Below are 19,197 nucleotides of genomic sequence, written 5' to 3'. Positions count from 1 at the left end.
TAATTCTGTAGCACCTTGTGTTTTATCTTCTAATGTCCTGTATTTAGCTGAAAGCCAAAAACAGAAATACAAGTTTATAAAACTTCTCCACTTTGAATCACGCTACTCTTAAAGAGCAGCATAGAGTTGGAAATGATACACAAGAAAAAATTATGTCTATCAAAAAAAATAATGCGTTAGTACAATTTTGAAATATTTGAGAATATTGGATCAACTGGGCGCTGGGTTAACTTGAAGGCAGTAGTGCTTTTCAGACACAGCAAAGGAAGGATATTTAGCATCTCGATCTTGTCTGAGTAATTGCAAAGTGTTCAGAGTATCCCCCTTGGAAAGAGCAAGAGTGCAGATCCTGCAGAAAGCTTGTTTGGAGCCTGATGTTATGCAGAGGGAGTGACTTGGAAGCACATGTCTAGCCAACATGTATCTCATCAAGCATCTCGATTAAATATGATCTCTTACAGTTGTGGCACTTACATTAGAGACCTCTCAAGGGAATTTTTTTTTTTTTGAGTGTGACTGCAAGATCAGCTAAAGAAGCATTTCTATGACAAGTCCTTAAGAAATGTGGCTGGTGAGAACAGTTTGTTAAAATTGTACATAGTGTTCTTTTCAATATTCTTGTATAGAATACCCTGACTGAACTGCTATTACATATCTATATAGAAAAACACATGTGAACAAAGCAAAATGCATACTTTCTCCAAAGCAAATAGCAAGCTTTCCAAAGAGCAGTAGAAATTGGGGCTACAGCTTAATCACTTTAATCATCACTATCTTATCCCTCTAAGACATGAATTTTGAAATTTTGCATATTGATTGTGGATTTCAGCCAGCCAGTTTTAGTAACTAAAGATTCAAGTGAAAGCTAAACTAGAAAGTGCAACTAAAACTGGCAGTCTATGTAACCAGAGCAATCTCTTTTAACCGAGCGTTCTCCAGGGAAGCCATGCTGATGCAGTTTGTCCTTTAATACCCATCACTTTAATACCCAGTGATGAGCATGCTGCTGTCTGGCTATATGCTGAACAGCCCAGCTTTGGCAAAGACCGGTGCTGAATGAGGTGAACGTAGGACACCTTTAAAAGCTTCAAATTAGGCTTTATCCCTACAGGTAAAAAGCTACCGCATTAATAAACTCATCTTCCTGCCTGTATCAACTTAATATCGGTCGTATGTGTTCTTACAACTGATTGCTCTACAATTTCAGCTGTGAGCCCTGATGGATCCCTAAGACACAGTATTAACTATTCAGCAATTACGGCACACACCAGTGAGCGTGGAGGCAGCTTCCTGCGCTGTCCGACATAAAGCCCTGATCAGCCAGAAACTACACCTGCTAATACTAATTTAATCCTCCAGATCTGTAACTCTTTTCATCCCAGTTTAGATTAGCCATCTTCCCTCCTCATGTGAGGCCTCCGGGCTGCTGGGTCTTGGTTGCTCTCTTTTCTTCTTGTCTCTTCCAATAGAGAAGGGACGAAGAATGGGAAACAAGGATGAATTACCCATCCCAGCTTCTGAATATGCACCAGAGGCTACAGAGAGTTTAAAGTTGCTCTAATACCTGGATTTAAAAAAAAAGGGAATAATATTAAACTGAACTTATTGGGTATCTTGGGGGTGGGGGCAAAAAAATTACACAAGTGTGGCTTTAAGTATGTAAAAGTAGATACACTCAGAAATACATTGTTGGTTATATTCCACACAAGAAGTGAATCTTTAAAGGGCTAAAATACTAAATCTTTAAAAGCTAACGTGACAAAAATGTAATTATTTATGGCATTATCTGCAGTCATGAGCCCCCAGGATTGGGGTTGGTAACAGACATGGGGTCGTAACCACTGATGCCCTGTAGTCTAGGCCTGGCCCTTTTTTATGTTTACAGTCATTTTTAGAGTTTCAGTCTTATGAAAACTTTAGTCATTTATACATATCTAAAAATGAGAAAATATACTCTATAACATGTTTCATAATTACACCAAAATCAAATTGCTGCTAGGTGTTTTCACGGTCAGTTTATTGCAATGGTTCCTATTATTTTCTTTAGTGGAGAGGATGCTACAGGGCAGTTAATAAGGGCTTATTTTGAGAATGTCATTTCTCAAACTCCTGCTTCAGCAAATCAGGAACAAAACTGCATAATAAATATTTCCCTACTGTAATTAGTTTTTGAGTGACTCGGTGATTTGGCTTTTTTCCTCTCTTAAGTAAGGTATTGCAGAGGCTTTTGCTCTTTTGAAGCTTGTCTCTTATGACAAGACAGTCCAAGGGGCTTTATAAGACTGCTGTAATGACCTCTAAATAGGCTGACAGTTTTATAGCAGTCCCCAAGAGAGAAGCTTCCTTTCAAAAGCAACTGAATATCATGAAAAAGGCAGTGGCTCCACATTGACTTTTCACAAAGCCGGAAAGACTAAACGGCTTTTTGGATTAATAACAGGTTTATGGCATCCTTCTCTGCCAGACTGTCTGTCAGCGTGTGTGACTCTCCATTATAGGTGCTGTCAGGCACTCAGAAAAGTGCGGTTTAAAAACCTGGGCGTTTAAGATGTTGTGGAGCTGTATAAAGCCTTGCCTGTACATAGGGGCGAGAGGTGAGCTAAATGCTTTTGTTTCATCCCAGCTGATGATATCATTTAGTGTTTACAATAACAACCTCCAGATGTAAATCTGTGAGATTCTGGGCAAAGTGACTTCCATACTGGCCCTAGTGAAAACCTGAGTTTGAAGACTCCTACACACACACAACAGACTTTCTGGATTCTGCAAAGCACTTGTGTAGCCTCTTCTTGGAGAATCTAGCATGAGATGAAGTTCTTAATCCCAGTGCGTGCAGACAAAGGATTTCCTCTTTTGTTAGATCTGGTTCCTCTCATTCGTTAGACATGGTATTAGCTGTTCAAAATGGATTTTGCTAAGGCTTCTGTAATCAACAGTGATGTTTGCAGGTTTCTGCTGACTTGTTGATGTGGAATGTAGAATCATTTAGGTTGGAAAAGACCTTTAAGATCATCAGGTCCAACCATTAACCTAACACTGCCAAGTCCACCACTAAACCGTATCCCTAAGCACCACATCTACATGTCTTTTAAATACCTCCAGGGATGGTGACTCAACCACTTCACTGGGCAGCCTCTTCCAATGCCTGCCAACCCTTTCTGTGAAGAAATTTAGCCTAATATCCAATCTAAACCTCCCCTGGTGCAACTTGAGGCCATTTCCTCTCGTCCTATCACTTGCTACTTGGGAGAAGAGACTGACACCCACCTCTCTACATCCTCCTTTCAGGTCATTGTAGAGAGCAATAAGGTCTCACCTCAGCCTCCTTTTCTCCAGGCTAAACAACCCCAGTTCCCTCAGATGCTTCTCGTAAGACTTGTGATCCAGACCCTTCACCAGCTTCGTTGCCCTTCTCTGGACAAACTCCAGCACCTCAATGTCTCTCTTGTAGTGGGGGGCCCAAAACTGAACACAGTATTCGAGGTGCAGCCTCACCAGTGCCAAGTACAGGGGGACAATCACTTCCCCAGTCCTGCTGGCCACACTATTTTTGATACAAGCCAGGATGCTACTGGCCTTCTTGGCCACCTGGGCACACTGCTGGCTCATATTCAGGTGGCTGTTGACCAACACCCCCAGGTCCTTCTCTGCCTGGCAGCTTTCCAGCCACTCTTCCCCAAGCCTGTAGCGTTGCATGGGGTTGTTGTGACCCAAGTGCAGGACCTTGCACTTGGCCTTGTTGAACCTCACACAATTGGCCTCGGCCCATCAATCCAGCCTGTCCAGATCCCTCTGTAGAGCCTTCCTCCCCTCAAGCAGATCAACACTCCCACCCAACTTGGTGTCATCTGCAAACTTACTGAGGGTGCACTTGATCCCCTCATCCAGATCACTGATAAAGATATTAAACAGAACTGGCCCCAATACTGAGCCCTGGGGGACACTGCTTGTGACCGGCCGCCAACTGGATTTAACTCCATTCACCACCACTCTTTGGGCCCGGCCATCCAGCCAGTTTTTTACCCAGCAAAGAGTTCGCCCATCCAAGCCATGAGCAGCCAGTTTCTCCAGGAGAATGCTGTGGGAAACCGTGTCAAAGGCTTTACTGAAGTCTAGATAGACAACATCCACAGCCTTTTCCTCATCCACTAAGCAGGTCACCTTGTCATAGAAGGAGATCAGGTTAGTCAAGCAGGACCTGCCTTTCATGAAACTGTGCTGACTGGGCCTGATCACCTGATTGTCCTCTATGTGCTGCATGATGGCACTCAAGATGATCTGCTCCATAACCTTCCCCAGCAGGGAGGTCAGGCTGACAGGCCTGTAGTTCCCCGGATCCTCCTTCTGGCCCTTCTTGTAGATGGGTGTCACATTTGCTAACCTCCAGTCAACTGGGACCTCCCCGCTTAGCCAGGACTGCTGATAAATCATTGAAAGTGGCTTGCTGAGCCCTTCTGCCAGTTCCTTCAGTGCTCTTGGGTGGGTCCCATCCGGCCCCATAGACTTGTGAGTGTCTAAGTGGTGCAGCAGGTCAGTAACTATTTCCCCTTGGATTATGGGGCTTCATTCTGCTCCCCATCCCTGTCTTCCAGCTGAGGGGGCTGGGTACCCCGAGAACAACTGGTCTTACTATTAAAGACTGAGGCAAAGAAGGCATTAAGTACCTCAGCCTTTTCCTCATCCTTTGTCACTATGTTTCCCCCCGCGTCCAATAAAGGATGGAGATTCTCCTTAGCCCTCCTTTTGTTGCTAATGTATTTATAGAAACATTTTTTATTGTCTTTTACGGCAGTTGCCAGATTAAGTTCTAGTTGGGCTTTGGCTCTTCTAATTTTCTCCCTGCATAACCTCATGACATCCTTGTAGTCCTCTTGACTTGCCTGCCCCTTCTTCCAAAGGTCATTAACTTCTTTTTTTTCCTGAGTTCCAGCCAAAGCTCTCTGTTCAGCCAGGCCGGTCTTCTTCCCCACCAGCTCGTCTTTCGGCACATGGGGATGGCCTGCTCCTGCGCCTTTAAGATTTCCTTCTTGGAGAATGTCCAGCCTTCCTGGACTCCCTTGCCCTTCAGGACTGCCTCCCAAGGGACTCTGTCAACCAGTCTCTTAAACAGGCCAAAGTCTGCCCTCTGGAAGTCGAAGGTGGGAGTTCTGCTGACTCCCCTCCTTACTTCTCCAAAAATCGAAAACTATAATTTCGTGATCATTATGCCCAAGACAGCCTCCAACCATCACATCACCCACAAGTCCTTCTCTGTTCGCAAACAACAGGTCCAGCGGAGTGCCTTCCTTAGTTGGCTCACTCACCAGCTGTGTCAGGAAGTTATCTTCCTTATATGTATGCTGTGTCCATATACATATATATTTCCTAAGTTTTTCCCACATTAGATATTTAAAAAAAAAAAAAAAACAACCCAACAACAAAAAAAACCCAGAAGAACAGATTGTAGCTTTGTCGTTGTAAAAGGAGTGAAGCAGTTTTGTAAATTGTGTTTTCTCAGTAGAGGTTCATACAGAACAAATGCTTTTGTTAAGAAATTGAACAGCAGAGAGTTTATCCTTGATACAAAGCGCTTATGAAATGAAATCGCTACTTCTGAGTATCGGAGAACCACTCGTAACAATCAAGCTTCCTAAGTAGCAGCCACTATATATATATCCTCTGCAAGACTTTCCTGTGGTAGTTTGCATGTAGCTTATCTACTGAAATTAGAGCTTTCGCATTTTGAGAGGCCGGTTCAAAGTAAGCATTCCTCAGGGTTCTGCAGATCCTACAAAACTGTAAAATTGCATCATAACATTGCTATGTTATGATTATAATTACAGTAGTCTATATTAAAATGCAGTTACGCAGTGGCAGCATGCGAAGTGCCTCTTTCCCCAATTTCTCTGGCCTTAGTCTGCCCATTAGGACCCCATCTCAGGATGGATGATCTTTTCTCATACTCTCTTATCTCCTCTGCTAATGGCTGTTAGACTGGGGATATTCTCCATGTACCCTTGCCACCCGACCCTGCCTCATTCAGCGCCTGCCTAACGAAAAAGTAAATACATTAGGAAATTCAATTGCAACACCATACACACATGCTTCCTTTGCCCTGGTAATGCAGAGTGTGACCGTGCATCTCTCTCACCCCTTCTCAGTGTCCAAACACATGCTGGCTGGAAGAGGCTTTCCGTCAGCTGCAATGCAGAGCCCAGCTCAAGTCCTACACAAGTTGTCGTTTCTCTTCTCCTCTCCTGTGCTGTTTTTAGCTGGTGGGTACTAATAATGTTCAGAAATCTAAGAGCAGTTTTCTACAAAAATCTGAAACAATTTGGAAGTCAATTTTAGCTGTATTTTACTGACAGGGTAAGCAGAGATACAGTAAGACAGTAACAAGCATTAAGTGGGATTTGGTAAGAGTGCAAATAGTTTTGAGGAAGCTGGTTTTGTTGTATGTGTGCAGGGCCATCTTGTTGCTGGCTTATTTTAATAGAAAGGGTATTCTTTTTTCTTCTGCAAAATGAATTCCCAGAACTGCTTTTCTTCATTAGGGAAACACTTCTAATTGCTGGCTCACTTCCTTCCTCTAAATTTCCTAAGAAGTATTTTATTATTAGCTTTGCTTTCTCCTGAAAAGTAGTCTATTTTTAAATATATAATTGCCTATTTTCTCCTTCCAGTGTTTCCATTTTATTCTACAAATGCAGCTTTTAGAAAGCGTAATTGTCTGATTAATTTCATAGGCTATTCATCTGTAAATGCTTATATTATATTCAGAGTTAAAGAGGACTTTCTGAACTTAGTATTCAGTGACCTATTTCCTCAGCACTAATTTTTGGGGCAAATGCTAGCAGCACTTTTAGGTAATTTAAAAATATGTCTAGTCTGTGATTTTAGCAATATTTAGGCAATTTGTTAATGTGTTTTATTAAGAATCGGATACCAGATCTTCCTTTTACAGTGATAAAATTAGGCATCTGTGAGGTCTAACTTCATATCCTTGATGGCTTCAGAGTTTGTTCGTTGTGGTGTTGTCTCAGTGGAAGTCTGAAAATGCAATTTCAATTAATAAAATATTTAAAGGGACAACAGTTATCAAATTGCATGTATTCTAATTGTCTTCTGTTGTAGCTGGCAATAATTCATGATACTTAATCACAGATATTTGAAGATAAGGAGCCTTGGATGATTTAGTTAGTTAGCTAGTTAGTTTTAATTGGTTATGTCACAAACAGTCTCCCAGGACTGGGAGAAGGCAACCAAAACTTAAGTTACCAAAATGTAACTGCTGTCCATCTGGCTGATCTATAATGATTTGCTTTGTGAATGTCTTTCTCTCTTCTTTCAACTACAGAGAAACTAAGAGTTTCTCTACAGCATATTATTGTGCAACAGCAGAGCTCATTCCCGGATGCCAGCTGCTTTTTCTCTCGTTGAAGTTACTAGTTTGTTTCAGTTATAGCCTTACAGATACATATATATATATATATATATATGGCAAAACTTTTTGTTTAGTAATATCTGTGGTTTGGATCCAACTGGATCCAGTATTTAAAAGCAAAATATTCATGTAGTTGAATTCAACAGAGGCTCTTATTCTTAACCTAAATCTTGTTTGATAATATTCTCTGTCTCCTAGAGATTTATGGTAACTTTCAATTTCTGTTAAAGAAAAAATGTGACAGGAAAAGAATTAAACCTGTAAAGTCCCATGCTTACATATGTGATTACATCATCGTTGAATCGTGATGTCTTATTTCATTGAGAGGGAACTTTATTGTTTCATGTCTGTTTTGGTACTATTTTCATGTACATCTTTGGCCAGAATCCCAGTTAGTAATTTGAAAGCATTTCAGAGGCATAATATAGTTTTTACTTTTAAATATCACACGTAGTTACATCATACTACCTTGATTGCGACAGCTCGCCTCACACATTTGAAGCCTTAATCTGTTAAGGGACAGCAGTTATTGAGGAAATGGGTATGTGATGTTTGGACTGTATTTGGGAGTATCTGTATATGTAACGTATGGAATGGATGTTCAGTCATTGAATTTGACAAACACTGAACACCAAGAATTTAAAGAAGGCTTAATCTTCAGTTGTGCTGAACTTTCATGAATAGTGTATGCGTTCAGCACTCCTGAGAAAATTCAGTTGTAGTTGGAGAAGTATGGGAATATATTCAAGGTGTCATCAGACAATATCCCTCATGAAAACTGTAAGAAATTAATTTTCTTTACAACCTATGATAAGATGGCAACTCAGCATCAAGGATTGCCTCAGGTAAAAAATAACTTATTTCCCCAAAAGGGAAGAGTTATGAGAAAGGTTCTAATAAATATTGCCTTTATACTCACAAAGGTTGCCAACAGTAATCCTCAGAGCTGGTGCAAAAAAACTCTGCTTTGCTTAAAAGCTGTACTTGTCAATAGAAGAGAGGTGCTTCCTGCTTCCTATATATGCAGTATTTGGACAGGACTGTACATTTAGAGAAACAATGGGAAATAACTCTCATATCCCCAAAATACCTGGAAAACAAAAAACCAAAAAAATTTTCTTGAAACAGTAATGGCTATGTTCTCTGCTTTCTCTGCATGTTCTTTCATTTGGTACCATGCTTCTACATCATTAAGAGATACTGTAAAGTTTGTTTCTCTTCATACTTGTACTTATATATAATTCTACCTATCTGCAGAACTCTACATATGTGTGTCATATAACTATTAAAATTATTTTTTTAATTCACTAGTTTACATGCAAATTCAGCATAATTTCTGAATGATTTCTCCATCTTCTTATGTATACAGTACCTGTAGGGGATGGAATGTATTATGAAGCAGGTGCAATAAACCAAAGTGCGTAAAGAGGTCTGTCAGAGTGAAAACTCGTCGGTGTCTATTGCTACCAATAAATGTTTCTCTACAGCTGGAAAATTTATGGAAGACTCCAACAATTTCATTTCCATGGTAATGCATGTTAAAAACTATGAAGGCAGAGACTTCCAATACAAGCATGGATCCTAACCTTACTAAGAGCTCGCAAGCTGCTCAGACCAACTCTAGTAGTTAGCTTGTGTGTTCCTTTTTGTAGTCATATTGTAAATTTAAAGATAGGATTAAAAAAAGTTAGGATGTGAAAGGGAACTATTTAATGGTACTTTTATAAAATACATCTCCATGAAGGTTATGAAGCTTTTCCAAGAGCAAGAGGAATTCTGTTTTCTTTCTATCATCAAAATAGGGATGAATTTGTTTCCTTCCGGAAGTATCTAGGGTTATTTAACTTGAATTAAAACAGCAAATGAGACTTTTAGCACAAAATCTGGCAGTTGTTTATACATGAGTAATTCCTTACACACTGAAAAAATTGTTGGGCTGAAGGCTATAATTTAAGTGTTTGATTTACAAGATGTATGATGAGTCTGCTTTAAGCATGGATCAAAATACCATTTAAAGCATTCTTGCAGAGCAACCAACTAGGCTCAGTGTTAGAGCCTTCTAGTTGGGGAGACTACCTCCCCACTACGGCTTAGCTACTGGTAATTAACTGGAATAGCTTTATTAGTCATGAAAAACTGGAAATGCAAAAACTCTGCACAGTTTTGACTATAGTTGAAGTACTGCATGTTTATCTGAAACAAGCTTTTTTGGTAATTATTTCTTCTTCTTTGTCTCTCAGAGCTCTTTGCTTGCGACTTTGTGTTGCCTTAAATGTAACTTTTCATTTCTATGGAAATTCTGTCAGAATGATAAATTAGACTGGGAAAATATATCTTTGTTGTCAAAACCTTTTAATTTACTGTACCTCCTTTGTATACATGACAGTAATAACTGTTTCTGTTGACCATTAAAGAAGAAAAGAATTTGGTAAGGTGGCTGGCTTTTGTCATCTTCCTGACAGTATAGTTTTAATTGTGTTTACTCGTGTGACGAACCTAGAGCTGCTGCAGTTGTTAGAAGTTGCCTCAAAAGTGTCACTGAGATTTACTGGGCAAGTACGTCCTGGCACACAAAGTAGAGCAGAAGATATCGAAAACGTCAAGGAGAAAATAACCTGATTATATCTGCAACAGCTTAAGTCAAATGCATCAGTAATGGTGTTAATGTAGGATGAAATCCAGCTGAAACAGGATTTATGGTCAATATATTTAACCTAGAACACAAACAGTTTCATCTAGAATATAAGCCCTTGCCAAGTATATCTTCGGCTCAGGACCAGGTCAGCAGGAATGGGTTGTGTACGTTCTGGGGAGTGGGTCGTGGGGAGGGGATGTCAGGTCTGCATGGTAGCACAGTGTGATGTGAGGGTGGTCCCACGCTGCTTGCTGGGTATAGGAGGTGCTGCAGGAGAGGAACTTCTCCATCACTGGGGATAATTCTAAATTCTAAGTCCACCTCTTCCATTTTCTATGCCACTGTTTATCTTCTAAGTTTATTCTAATTTTAAAACACTATCATTGAGGCTTTGTTTATTTTGCTTTGTCCCAGAGGAGAAGGAAGGGAAGAAGGAACTGGGAAATACCAACATGTACTTCTCTTACAGTATTACTTGTAGCTATTCAGCAGAAAGCTGGAATGCTGTTGATTTAAATATTTTATGGTTACAACAGCTTGGGACGAGTTAAGGAAGACTGGGAATCTGGGATGTGTTTCATCTCTCACCTCAGACCATGCACTTTTTTTTTTCCTTTCACTGTCTTGGACATCTTTTAGGAAGGTACAGACCATCATAGCTACTGACCTTGACAGAAATTTTGGAATTTCCTATACTTAGGTTTTTAAACATTTACTAAATTTTGCATAACAAGAGTTCAAAATTTTACTTTTTTTTTTTTACTGTGTTAAATGTATATGATTTTAAGTGTAAACTGATTGCAGTGTTGAGTGGCATACAAAGTATTTTGAGTGTTGGAGTCTCAGCTTTGTCATTGAAATAAGCAGACATTGCCAAGACTTTGACTGTCTTCTGAACCATGCACTTGATTGTGGAACTGGATATCTGCAAGCTGCAGGATTTGATGGACCACTAGCACAATCTTCCATGGCACATGTAGGCTTCATGTATTTTACCTCTGAATTTGCTGTGACGTGAGCGTGACAGCAACTACTGTCATTTTAAAGACCGCAAGAACTAGGAAGCTTTCTTCCACAAATATATATGTATTTGTCTCTGTCTGAGTGGCAAATATAGAGTAAAACAATCTTTTGGAGATTTAAAATGAAATAGTATTGTCAGCCTATAGCTATTAAGATTTTTTTGGATGTTCTTATAAAGAGTATTCTAGTAAATTATGTTTAGAAATGTTAAAAAATACAATTTTTTTTAAGGTGTTAGCTGTGAGTACTGTTCACCGCTTTGTTAGAGCATAGCCATTGTTACAGGAACTTACTGACCATCTTGCCTTGAAAGCCAACAAACATTTTGCCATAGATTTCACTGATGTGGTTACAAGAACTGTATAATTGGGATTTGGGGATAGTGAACATTATAATCATAATATAAGATGATTGCATGAGGTAACTGTTTGCCTTGCCGACTGCTTGTGGCTAAGAGCAGAGCTGTCTTCTGCAACACATTTGCAATTTATACTTTTTTCTTCATTGGTGACTTGCAGTATAGTCTTTTCTGCTGCTCCCAGGAGCAACAGGACTCGGTATTTCAAGGGTGAGTTTTATATAAAACTAAGGTGCATCTTCCATTCTAATCTGTATTTGCTGTGGGTTTTTTTCCCCTTTCAGGAGGATACAGATCATAATTATTATACTTCAAGGACGTATGGCCCATATGATTCTACCAGCCGGGATTTGTGGGTCAATATAGACCAAATGGAGAAAGACAAAGTGAAGATTCATGGGATCCTTTCCAATACTCATCGGCAAGCAGCAGTAAGTTGTTAGACCTTTTTCTTCTTTGACTGACATGGATATTTTTCACTAGTGACCAACACAGTGGTATTACTAAGTATTGTGATTACTGTTCACAGAGCTTTGTCTTTGAATTTTAGTTAAGCTATGAAAGTCTGCACAGTGTTGCTATCAAATGATTCCAAGCTGCCTTTCTGCACCTGGTATAACAGTCCTTCAGAGATGCCTTTACAGATATATTTAAAATTCACTTCTGTTTTTAAGGGTAACAAACTATCAAACAATAAACTAGTTGTGTTGCTGAAGTCGGAGGGAATTTTACCATTGACTTCAATAGCAACAGAACTGGGTTCAGGATTAAGTTGCTGAAGTTTAAGTCTCCCATGGAGTATATCTGTGTTTGCACTTCCATTTTGTATGAGGTGTCACACATTTTTTCTTTTGGGAGAACTGATAAAACTCATGAGAATGTCATATAGCAACTGAAGTGATAGGTGGGATCACAATTTCAAGGTGTCAACAAATAAATATCACAGAGTGTAAATACGAATCTTGTTTAACTTATTGTAATCATGCTGCCTGGTAAAATGGGTATGAAAATAATGGACTTACATGCTTAGAAGTGAAATTGAATGCTGCATGATTTATAGATTGTTTTCTCAGATCTCACCTGTGGCTGGAAACTGCATACATAGAAGAGCCAATACTAGCACAAATTAAATACATAAAATTACAACTCAGAATTGTGGTTCATGAGATTCTTGTTTCATCCATTTGCCAACTTAGCTCCAACAAAAAGTCCTTGGGTTTTGCCAGTTTAAAATCTAGTTAATGCCTTATTTAAAACTTGTACAGTTTTTAAAGATGCAGGTGTGTTTAACTGTCTTAAAGCAGAGAGAAAAGCCAAGTTTAATTCATCTTTTCTCTCAGTTTATCTGTTATCTCCCTGGCACCAGCCAGGTGACTGGCTCAGAGGAATGTAAGAGGCAGCAAGAAGAAATACTGTGGTAGTTAGCTCAGAATACAAAAAGCAGAGTGGGGTGATAAATCCACTACATGTGACTAACACGAAGTCCAGCACATAAAATATATTCCTCATAGCCAAAACGACTGTTAGACTATGTAAGGAGCCAGGGATAATGCAAATGTAGAGGGTTCAGGCAGTTATATATCTTTGGGGTAGATTTAATAAAACACTGTATCAGCTACTTTCTTAACACAATTTGTTTCTAATGAGAAAAAAACCTCAAGGGCACCTAAAAGTGAGAACCTGTATTGTCTGCCTTGCCTTCTTCATCTGGGATCCTGGTGCTCTGTGTTGAGGGAGAGAATGGAAACATGCAAAAAAATGTAATAAAAGAATTAAAAATACCTATATAAGGTAAAACATCTTTCCCTAATAAAAGTGATTTATGAGGCTTGGGACCTAAACATTAGTGAAATTCCTTTGAGAAATTTTAACCTGTTGTTTAATGATTAGTGAAGATGACACCATTCCACGCCTTTGTTCTAAGCACTTCTGTTTCCATTTGGATCCTTGAGATTATACACCTAAAAATGTCAATTCCAGGGGGGATATTTCGTTGAAATTATTGAACCAGAGGTTTAAAATGAAACAATGCTTTTGGTCTGGGTGTGGGATCAGTGTGGAGGACGATTCAGCGTGGCAGAGGGGAGCTTGGCAGCATGAGGGCTTCAACTGTTTCTCCCCAAAGCAAGTGGTTTAAGACTTTTCTGCTGAATGTCAGGTGCCCACTCTGTCTTTCTGCCAGCTCAAGCAGAGAAGGCTGTGGTGCCAGTTTAGCACACTGATATCCATCTCTTTTCATACTTACCCAAATATTTTGGATTGTGAACTCGGGTGGCTGCAGCCATGTCTACATGCTGTTTTAAAGACCTCTTTTTCAGAGATTTGTTTTATGTCCCTCCTGAAGGGTGAAAAAGTACCAGTGAGTCATCCTGTAAGGCTTTATATTTTATTTACGGGTCTATAATTGATTTCTTGTATGTGTCTGAGCAAACAACACCCATGTATACTACAAAATGAAGTTATTTGAAAAAGAGATGTGTTCTCTATAATTGTATAACAACTGTGGAGTCATATATTCTGAGCAGATCATACATAACTAAGCAGCAATCTCCTCCCTTCTCTTCCATAGAGATAAACTTTGCTATTACTCTTTTTAAAAGGGTATTTTGCACATCTTTCTGTGACTTGGTGATCTACACGCTGATAGTTTCTAAAGATTATTCTCCAATTTGACAGTAGAACAAGGAGTTAAGTTACTATATGCTAAGTATTAATAAATTTTTCTAATAATGTCAGGGATTCTTTGAACGCTAAAAATTTTACACTGAATTTGTGTGTTTTCCTTCATTTGGAAGTATGTAATCCTAAGAGTTCCCAGAAGCTGCCAGTTGGTTTTGTTTCTACAGGAAAAAATAATAAAGACAGGATCCATGAGGTGGTTTGGCTCTATAAACAGCATAGTCATTGTTTGGGGAAAGTAACACACAAATATTAATTGAACAATTAAAACTTCTAGTACCACAGGATTTACATCACTAATAGTGATTTTTTTTTTTTTTTCAATAAATTGCCACTTTCTTCACCATCTTCTTAACTGTGTAATAAAATTTTAGGTGTGGCTTGGATGCTCATTGGATTAGATATCTAATAGTTGATTACTCAAACACTGAACTAGATGCAGGATCACCTTAGACTTGTGAAGCTCAATTCCCTTTCCTGTCAGTTCATTATATCATTTATGCATGGAGAAAACATTTTTATTCCAGTGGGTTGAAAATTCTGATATTCTTTCTGAAAAATGAGGTGTGCTTCCTAGCAGCAAAAGTAAAAACACATTTATTTCTAGTGGCTGTTACAATATCACACTTTAAAACATTCCTTAAATCTTGTTGGGTCTTTATTACAGTATTACATTAAACAATTGTCTATATTAAACATTTTTACATTGTCAGAATTTAAGGCATCACTTTTTGATTGAAGTCAATGGGATATCTATATCTGGCTTGAGTAGGCATACGATCAAACATCTTTATTGTATAATTGTATTTGTATTGTATAATAATACATCTATATTGTATAATTATATATATTGCATAATATCTTTATACTAATATTTATATTGTATCAATTTAGAAGACTGTTAAGGGGGCACAGTTGTCTTTGGAAGCAGTTTAATGCTTATTGTGTTATTCAGAAAGTTAATGCTAATAGGTAAAATGAACAATACTCTATAAAGGAAAGAGGGAAGGTTTGGTTAGAAAATTGATGTTTTTAACAGTGTTTGGTAGAGCAAAGACATAATTTAAATGGAGTGCATGCATAAACATAGCATACACCTCAGCGGTGAAAACTTTAAAACATGGAAAAAAATCATTTGTTTAAGTTAATTCATGAGCTGTCTTTTGCATATGCCATTTTGATTAGAAATGTTCAGTTATGTATCCATATTTATGTATATACAGAAAAGGTCATTAGAACCTACTCAGTCCAATTAACACAATGCAAATGCATTTTGCATTCTAATTAAAAACAAACAAAAAAAGTGCTAATAAATCCTGTCAAAATTCTGTCTTCCACTTAAGTGGAAAGAAAATCTAATTTAAAGTTACTGTAAATCTTCAGCTGTTAATTTCATGCTAAATAATTCTTTAAACATTTCTGGTGGATGTAAACATAATTCTTCCTGAGAGAAGAAATACTCAGATATAATCTGAAAATAATAAACCCAGGATAGAAATAATGGTAGGGAAAATAAAGTCAAAATGCTTTTTTTTTCCCTTTTTTTTCTTTTTTTAAATGTATGGACTGTTGCCCTTTCTTAAGTGGAGACATCAACAGTTAGGGTTAGGGATAGTCACTAACAACCCATCTTTACACCAATTTTTACTGTAATAACTCCTCCTAAATAATGAATAATAATGGGCTGCATACCCAGTTCCTATTTGGACTTTGAGCCATTATGGAAGTGATTTTTTTTTAATGGGATATTATATTTAAACAGTGAAAAGACCTTACTGGGATTTCAGCACTCCTTTCCGTCATGACTACCAACTTGTTCAGAGTTTAACCAGGTAGCATACTGGGTGATGATTATGGGTGGCCACAATAATCAGTAAGCTTTGGGAAAGGAGTAGAATAGATGGGAAAGGAGAGAGCCATAGGCAGAGAAGGAAAATGAGTGTGGATTTGAATGATGTTTTATGGAGAGCTTAGCTGAGAACAGTCTCCAAATTACAGTTCTCTGCTGTGGATTCAGCTGATAGATGACAGTCACCTGTAGGGTGACAGGGGGAAAAAAGGATTTTTCTTGTTTTTATTTTGCAGTAAGTACCTTAAGTAGAATTTGTTAATACTTTATAAATCATTTCAGCTCCTAGTTAACAGGGAGGTTCGGGAACTGGTGTCACGGGGGTTTGATGGAGGAATTGCCTTCCGGTGACCAGCCTTCGTCAGATAAGCATCCAGGTAGCAGTAGGATGGCAGGGAGAGCACTCGAATCTGAAGGAGCATTTGGCAGAGGAGCAAACCACCCACAACCAAGGGAGTGGGCATCATGTAAAACTTGGGTATTGTTAAGGCCTTAAATATTGATGGTTCCTCTTAAGAAAGAGGCTAAAGCAACATTTTTTTTAGGAAAAACTCTACAAATATTAATTTCATTCTTATGAGAGAGTTATAATGTCTGTTATGTATTTTATTTTCTAAAGTTTCCAGTTATGAATATCCACTGCTTTCAGGTGTTTAAGTGTTACACAGAATTGTTTCCACTTAGCTATTGGCAATTCCAAATTAAAAATAGCAAGGCTCCAGTGAAAAACAAAAAGCAATGAAATAGATGTTTGAAATGGAGGACTGTTCATTTTGTTTTCTCTTACCTTTCTGTGCAATATCGATTTTATTTTCTGGTGTTGTTCCTTTCAGAGAGTGAATCTGTCCTTTGATTTTCCATTTTATGGCCATTTTCTACGTGAAATTACTGTGGCAACTGGGGGTAAGTGGCTTTCTAACCATTTACTTTGAGTAATTTGAGAAGAGTTTCTTGCAGCTATTTAAAATACCTTTCTTCCCCCCATATATGTCAAGAGATAAACTGCAGCATTTATTTAGGAAATTTTGCTTTCCACAAAAAGAAAATTACAAAATATCAATATGATGAAAAACCTCCAGCTGCTCAAGTTGAACTGTTACAAAACCCTCTCAGTGTAAGACTTTATAGCATTAATCATTTTCTGTTTAGGTATTTCCCACAGAAATCTGGTGTGTGTGTGTGTCTGGAGAATTTGCACTTGTGGAGCTAGGGCTGGAGCCAAAACAAGGAGGGAAACTTAGGTTTTGCCTGCATGAGGGCAGAGGATTTACTATCCAAAGGTAAGAAGTGCTGCTAGAAGCACATAACTTGTCACCTGTGAGGCAAACCCATTGTAGTGTGTTGCCTTGGTGTGGTATGGTGTCTGCAACAGTACCATGGTGTTCCTCTCCTCCTTCTGGGGGATAAGATGGGAGGTATGGCACAGCTTGAGCTCCTGGTCTTGTAGCTCTGGGCACCACTGATGGCTTGTGGCTGGGGCTCTCCCTCCCACCGCTGCTGGCTGCTGCTTGAACCGATCTCCTTCACTAGGAACAGCCATTGACCCCCTTCTGCTCCCCTCCCACTCCACCTCCTTGAAAGACAAAGAGGGACTAGAGGAAAATGTAATGACATGGAAGACAACAAATGAGAAAAAGAAGACGAGGAATAATGGTCAAAAAATGAAAATAGGGAGGCAAAGGGCAGCATCCCAGAAAGCACATCCACAGCATCCTCTGGTCCTTGAACATGACCAGCAAATTCACGGACTCTGGCTGGTGGTGCTCTGCCTAGAGGTGTGACAGGACTAGCAAACAGAAATAGGGGTCACCATCACCAGGACCAATCCTACCTCACCCCTGGTCAAGGAAATAGGGGTCACCATCACCAGGACCAATCCTACCTTGCCCCTGGTCAAGGTTTCTCCTTCTCATGCTATGGGTGGCCAGCTGGCCAGGATCAGGGGATGCCATGTCCCACTGGAGCTCTGAATGGGGAGGGTATGACTAAAAGATTAGGGAAGAATTGCAACCAGTGTCTCAACAACAGTAGGAGCTGGAACAGAGGTTTCATTCATGCTCTGTGTCAGGATCTCCATTTTGCTACCAAAGCAGAAGAATACAAGAGATGGACAGAGGTGAGTGAAGGCTCATATTAAATGGTTGATTTGCAGTCTGAATGATAAAAAAGGATGCAGAATTATGGGGTGACTTCAGTACCGGGATTTTCTCTTCTTGATCAGCAATGACATTTTGATGTTGATTTGGATCAGATGAGCCATGAACTACTGATTGGGATTTTGAGAGTTGTCTGATTTCCATTCTGCTTTGCTTTTAGTTTCATTTTGGTGCTTGATCACCAATGCCTAGTTCTGTATTCTTTTATTAGAGGAGCTGCATTTGATGCGGTGCCAAAATCAAGTGCATGATCTGTGTAGCATGAAAGAATGGTGTGGGATGGATCCTGCACAGCTAAAACAGCAGCAGTGGGGACAGTGTTCATTCTGTAAATGCCCCCTCATTCTTACTGCTGTACTTGGTTCCTTAAAACTTCACAAAGTTCAGTCTTTCTCCAAGTAATTCTTCTTGTGTGGTCACTCTGCTGGACCTTCACTTTTAATGGAAACCCTGAATTTTTACCACTGGTGTCACTAATATGCTGCTGTCATCATCAGTCTCCTCAATCTGCCCCCAAAGACTTGGGAGTAAAGTTAAGCTCCCAAGGAGAGCTGTGTAGCAGTAATTTGTGAGAGAAACATTTTTTCTTTTGGTGTAGAGCATTTGGGGAATTTGGGTGTTTTGGGTTTTGTTTTGTTTTGTTTTTTTAAAAAGCATGTAAGCATATAAGAATCACTGCAGCTCTGCAGCACTCTTTTCCCTTGCTGTTAATGGAACAGTGAATGAGAATTCTGCTTTTCTTTTTGCTCCATTTCTACTAAATAAAGTAATATTGCTACAAATAGATCTATCGATTATTGTCAAGTTAAATAGGACTTTAACATCAGTCCTTTTACTATAGGCCACTGACATTAGCACAGAGATACTCTGTCTTTCATGTGACACTTCCATGATATTCAACCTCAAAATTAAGCATGAAAAAGTAAGATCTAGTCAATAATCACTTTAAAAACATTATCTTGATAAAGTCCAGTAACTGTAAGTCATCCTGTCAATCCAGGACAGGATGCAACCTTTTATACAACTTTAAGACTCCTAAACCCATTTAGTGGGAAAAGAAACATTTATTTCTGT

General features: G+C 39.0%; 1 protein-coding gene across 1 annotated transcript in view; it reads left to right on the top strand.

Moving 5' to 3' along the window:
* Positions 1-19,197, top strand: part of PLXDC2 (plexin domain containing 2) — a 285,578-nt gene that overhangs the window by 139,349 nt on the left and 127,032 nt on the right. The window contains exons 3-4 of the mRNA XM_075492688.1: positions 11,724-11,870; positions 16,801-16,870. Coding sequence (XP_075348803.1) covers positions 11,724-11,870; positions 16,801-16,870 — 217 coding nt within the window. The remainder of the gene's footprint in view (positions 1-11,723; positions 11,871-16,800; positions 16,871-19,197) is intronic.

This window comes from Mycteria americana, chromosome 2, assembly GCF_035582795.1.
Source record: "Mycteria americana isolate JAX WOST 10 ecotype Jacksonville Zoo and Gardens chromosome 2, USCA_MyAme_1.0, whole genome shotgun sequence".
In the NCBI taxonomy this organism is placed as follows: domain Eukaryota; kingdom Metazoa; phylum Chordata; class Aves; order Ciconiiformes; family Ciconiidae; genus Mycteria; species Mycteria americana.
The sequence above is the reverse complement of the archived record's forward strand: the minus strand, read 5'-3'. Positions and strand labels throughout refer to the sequence as shown.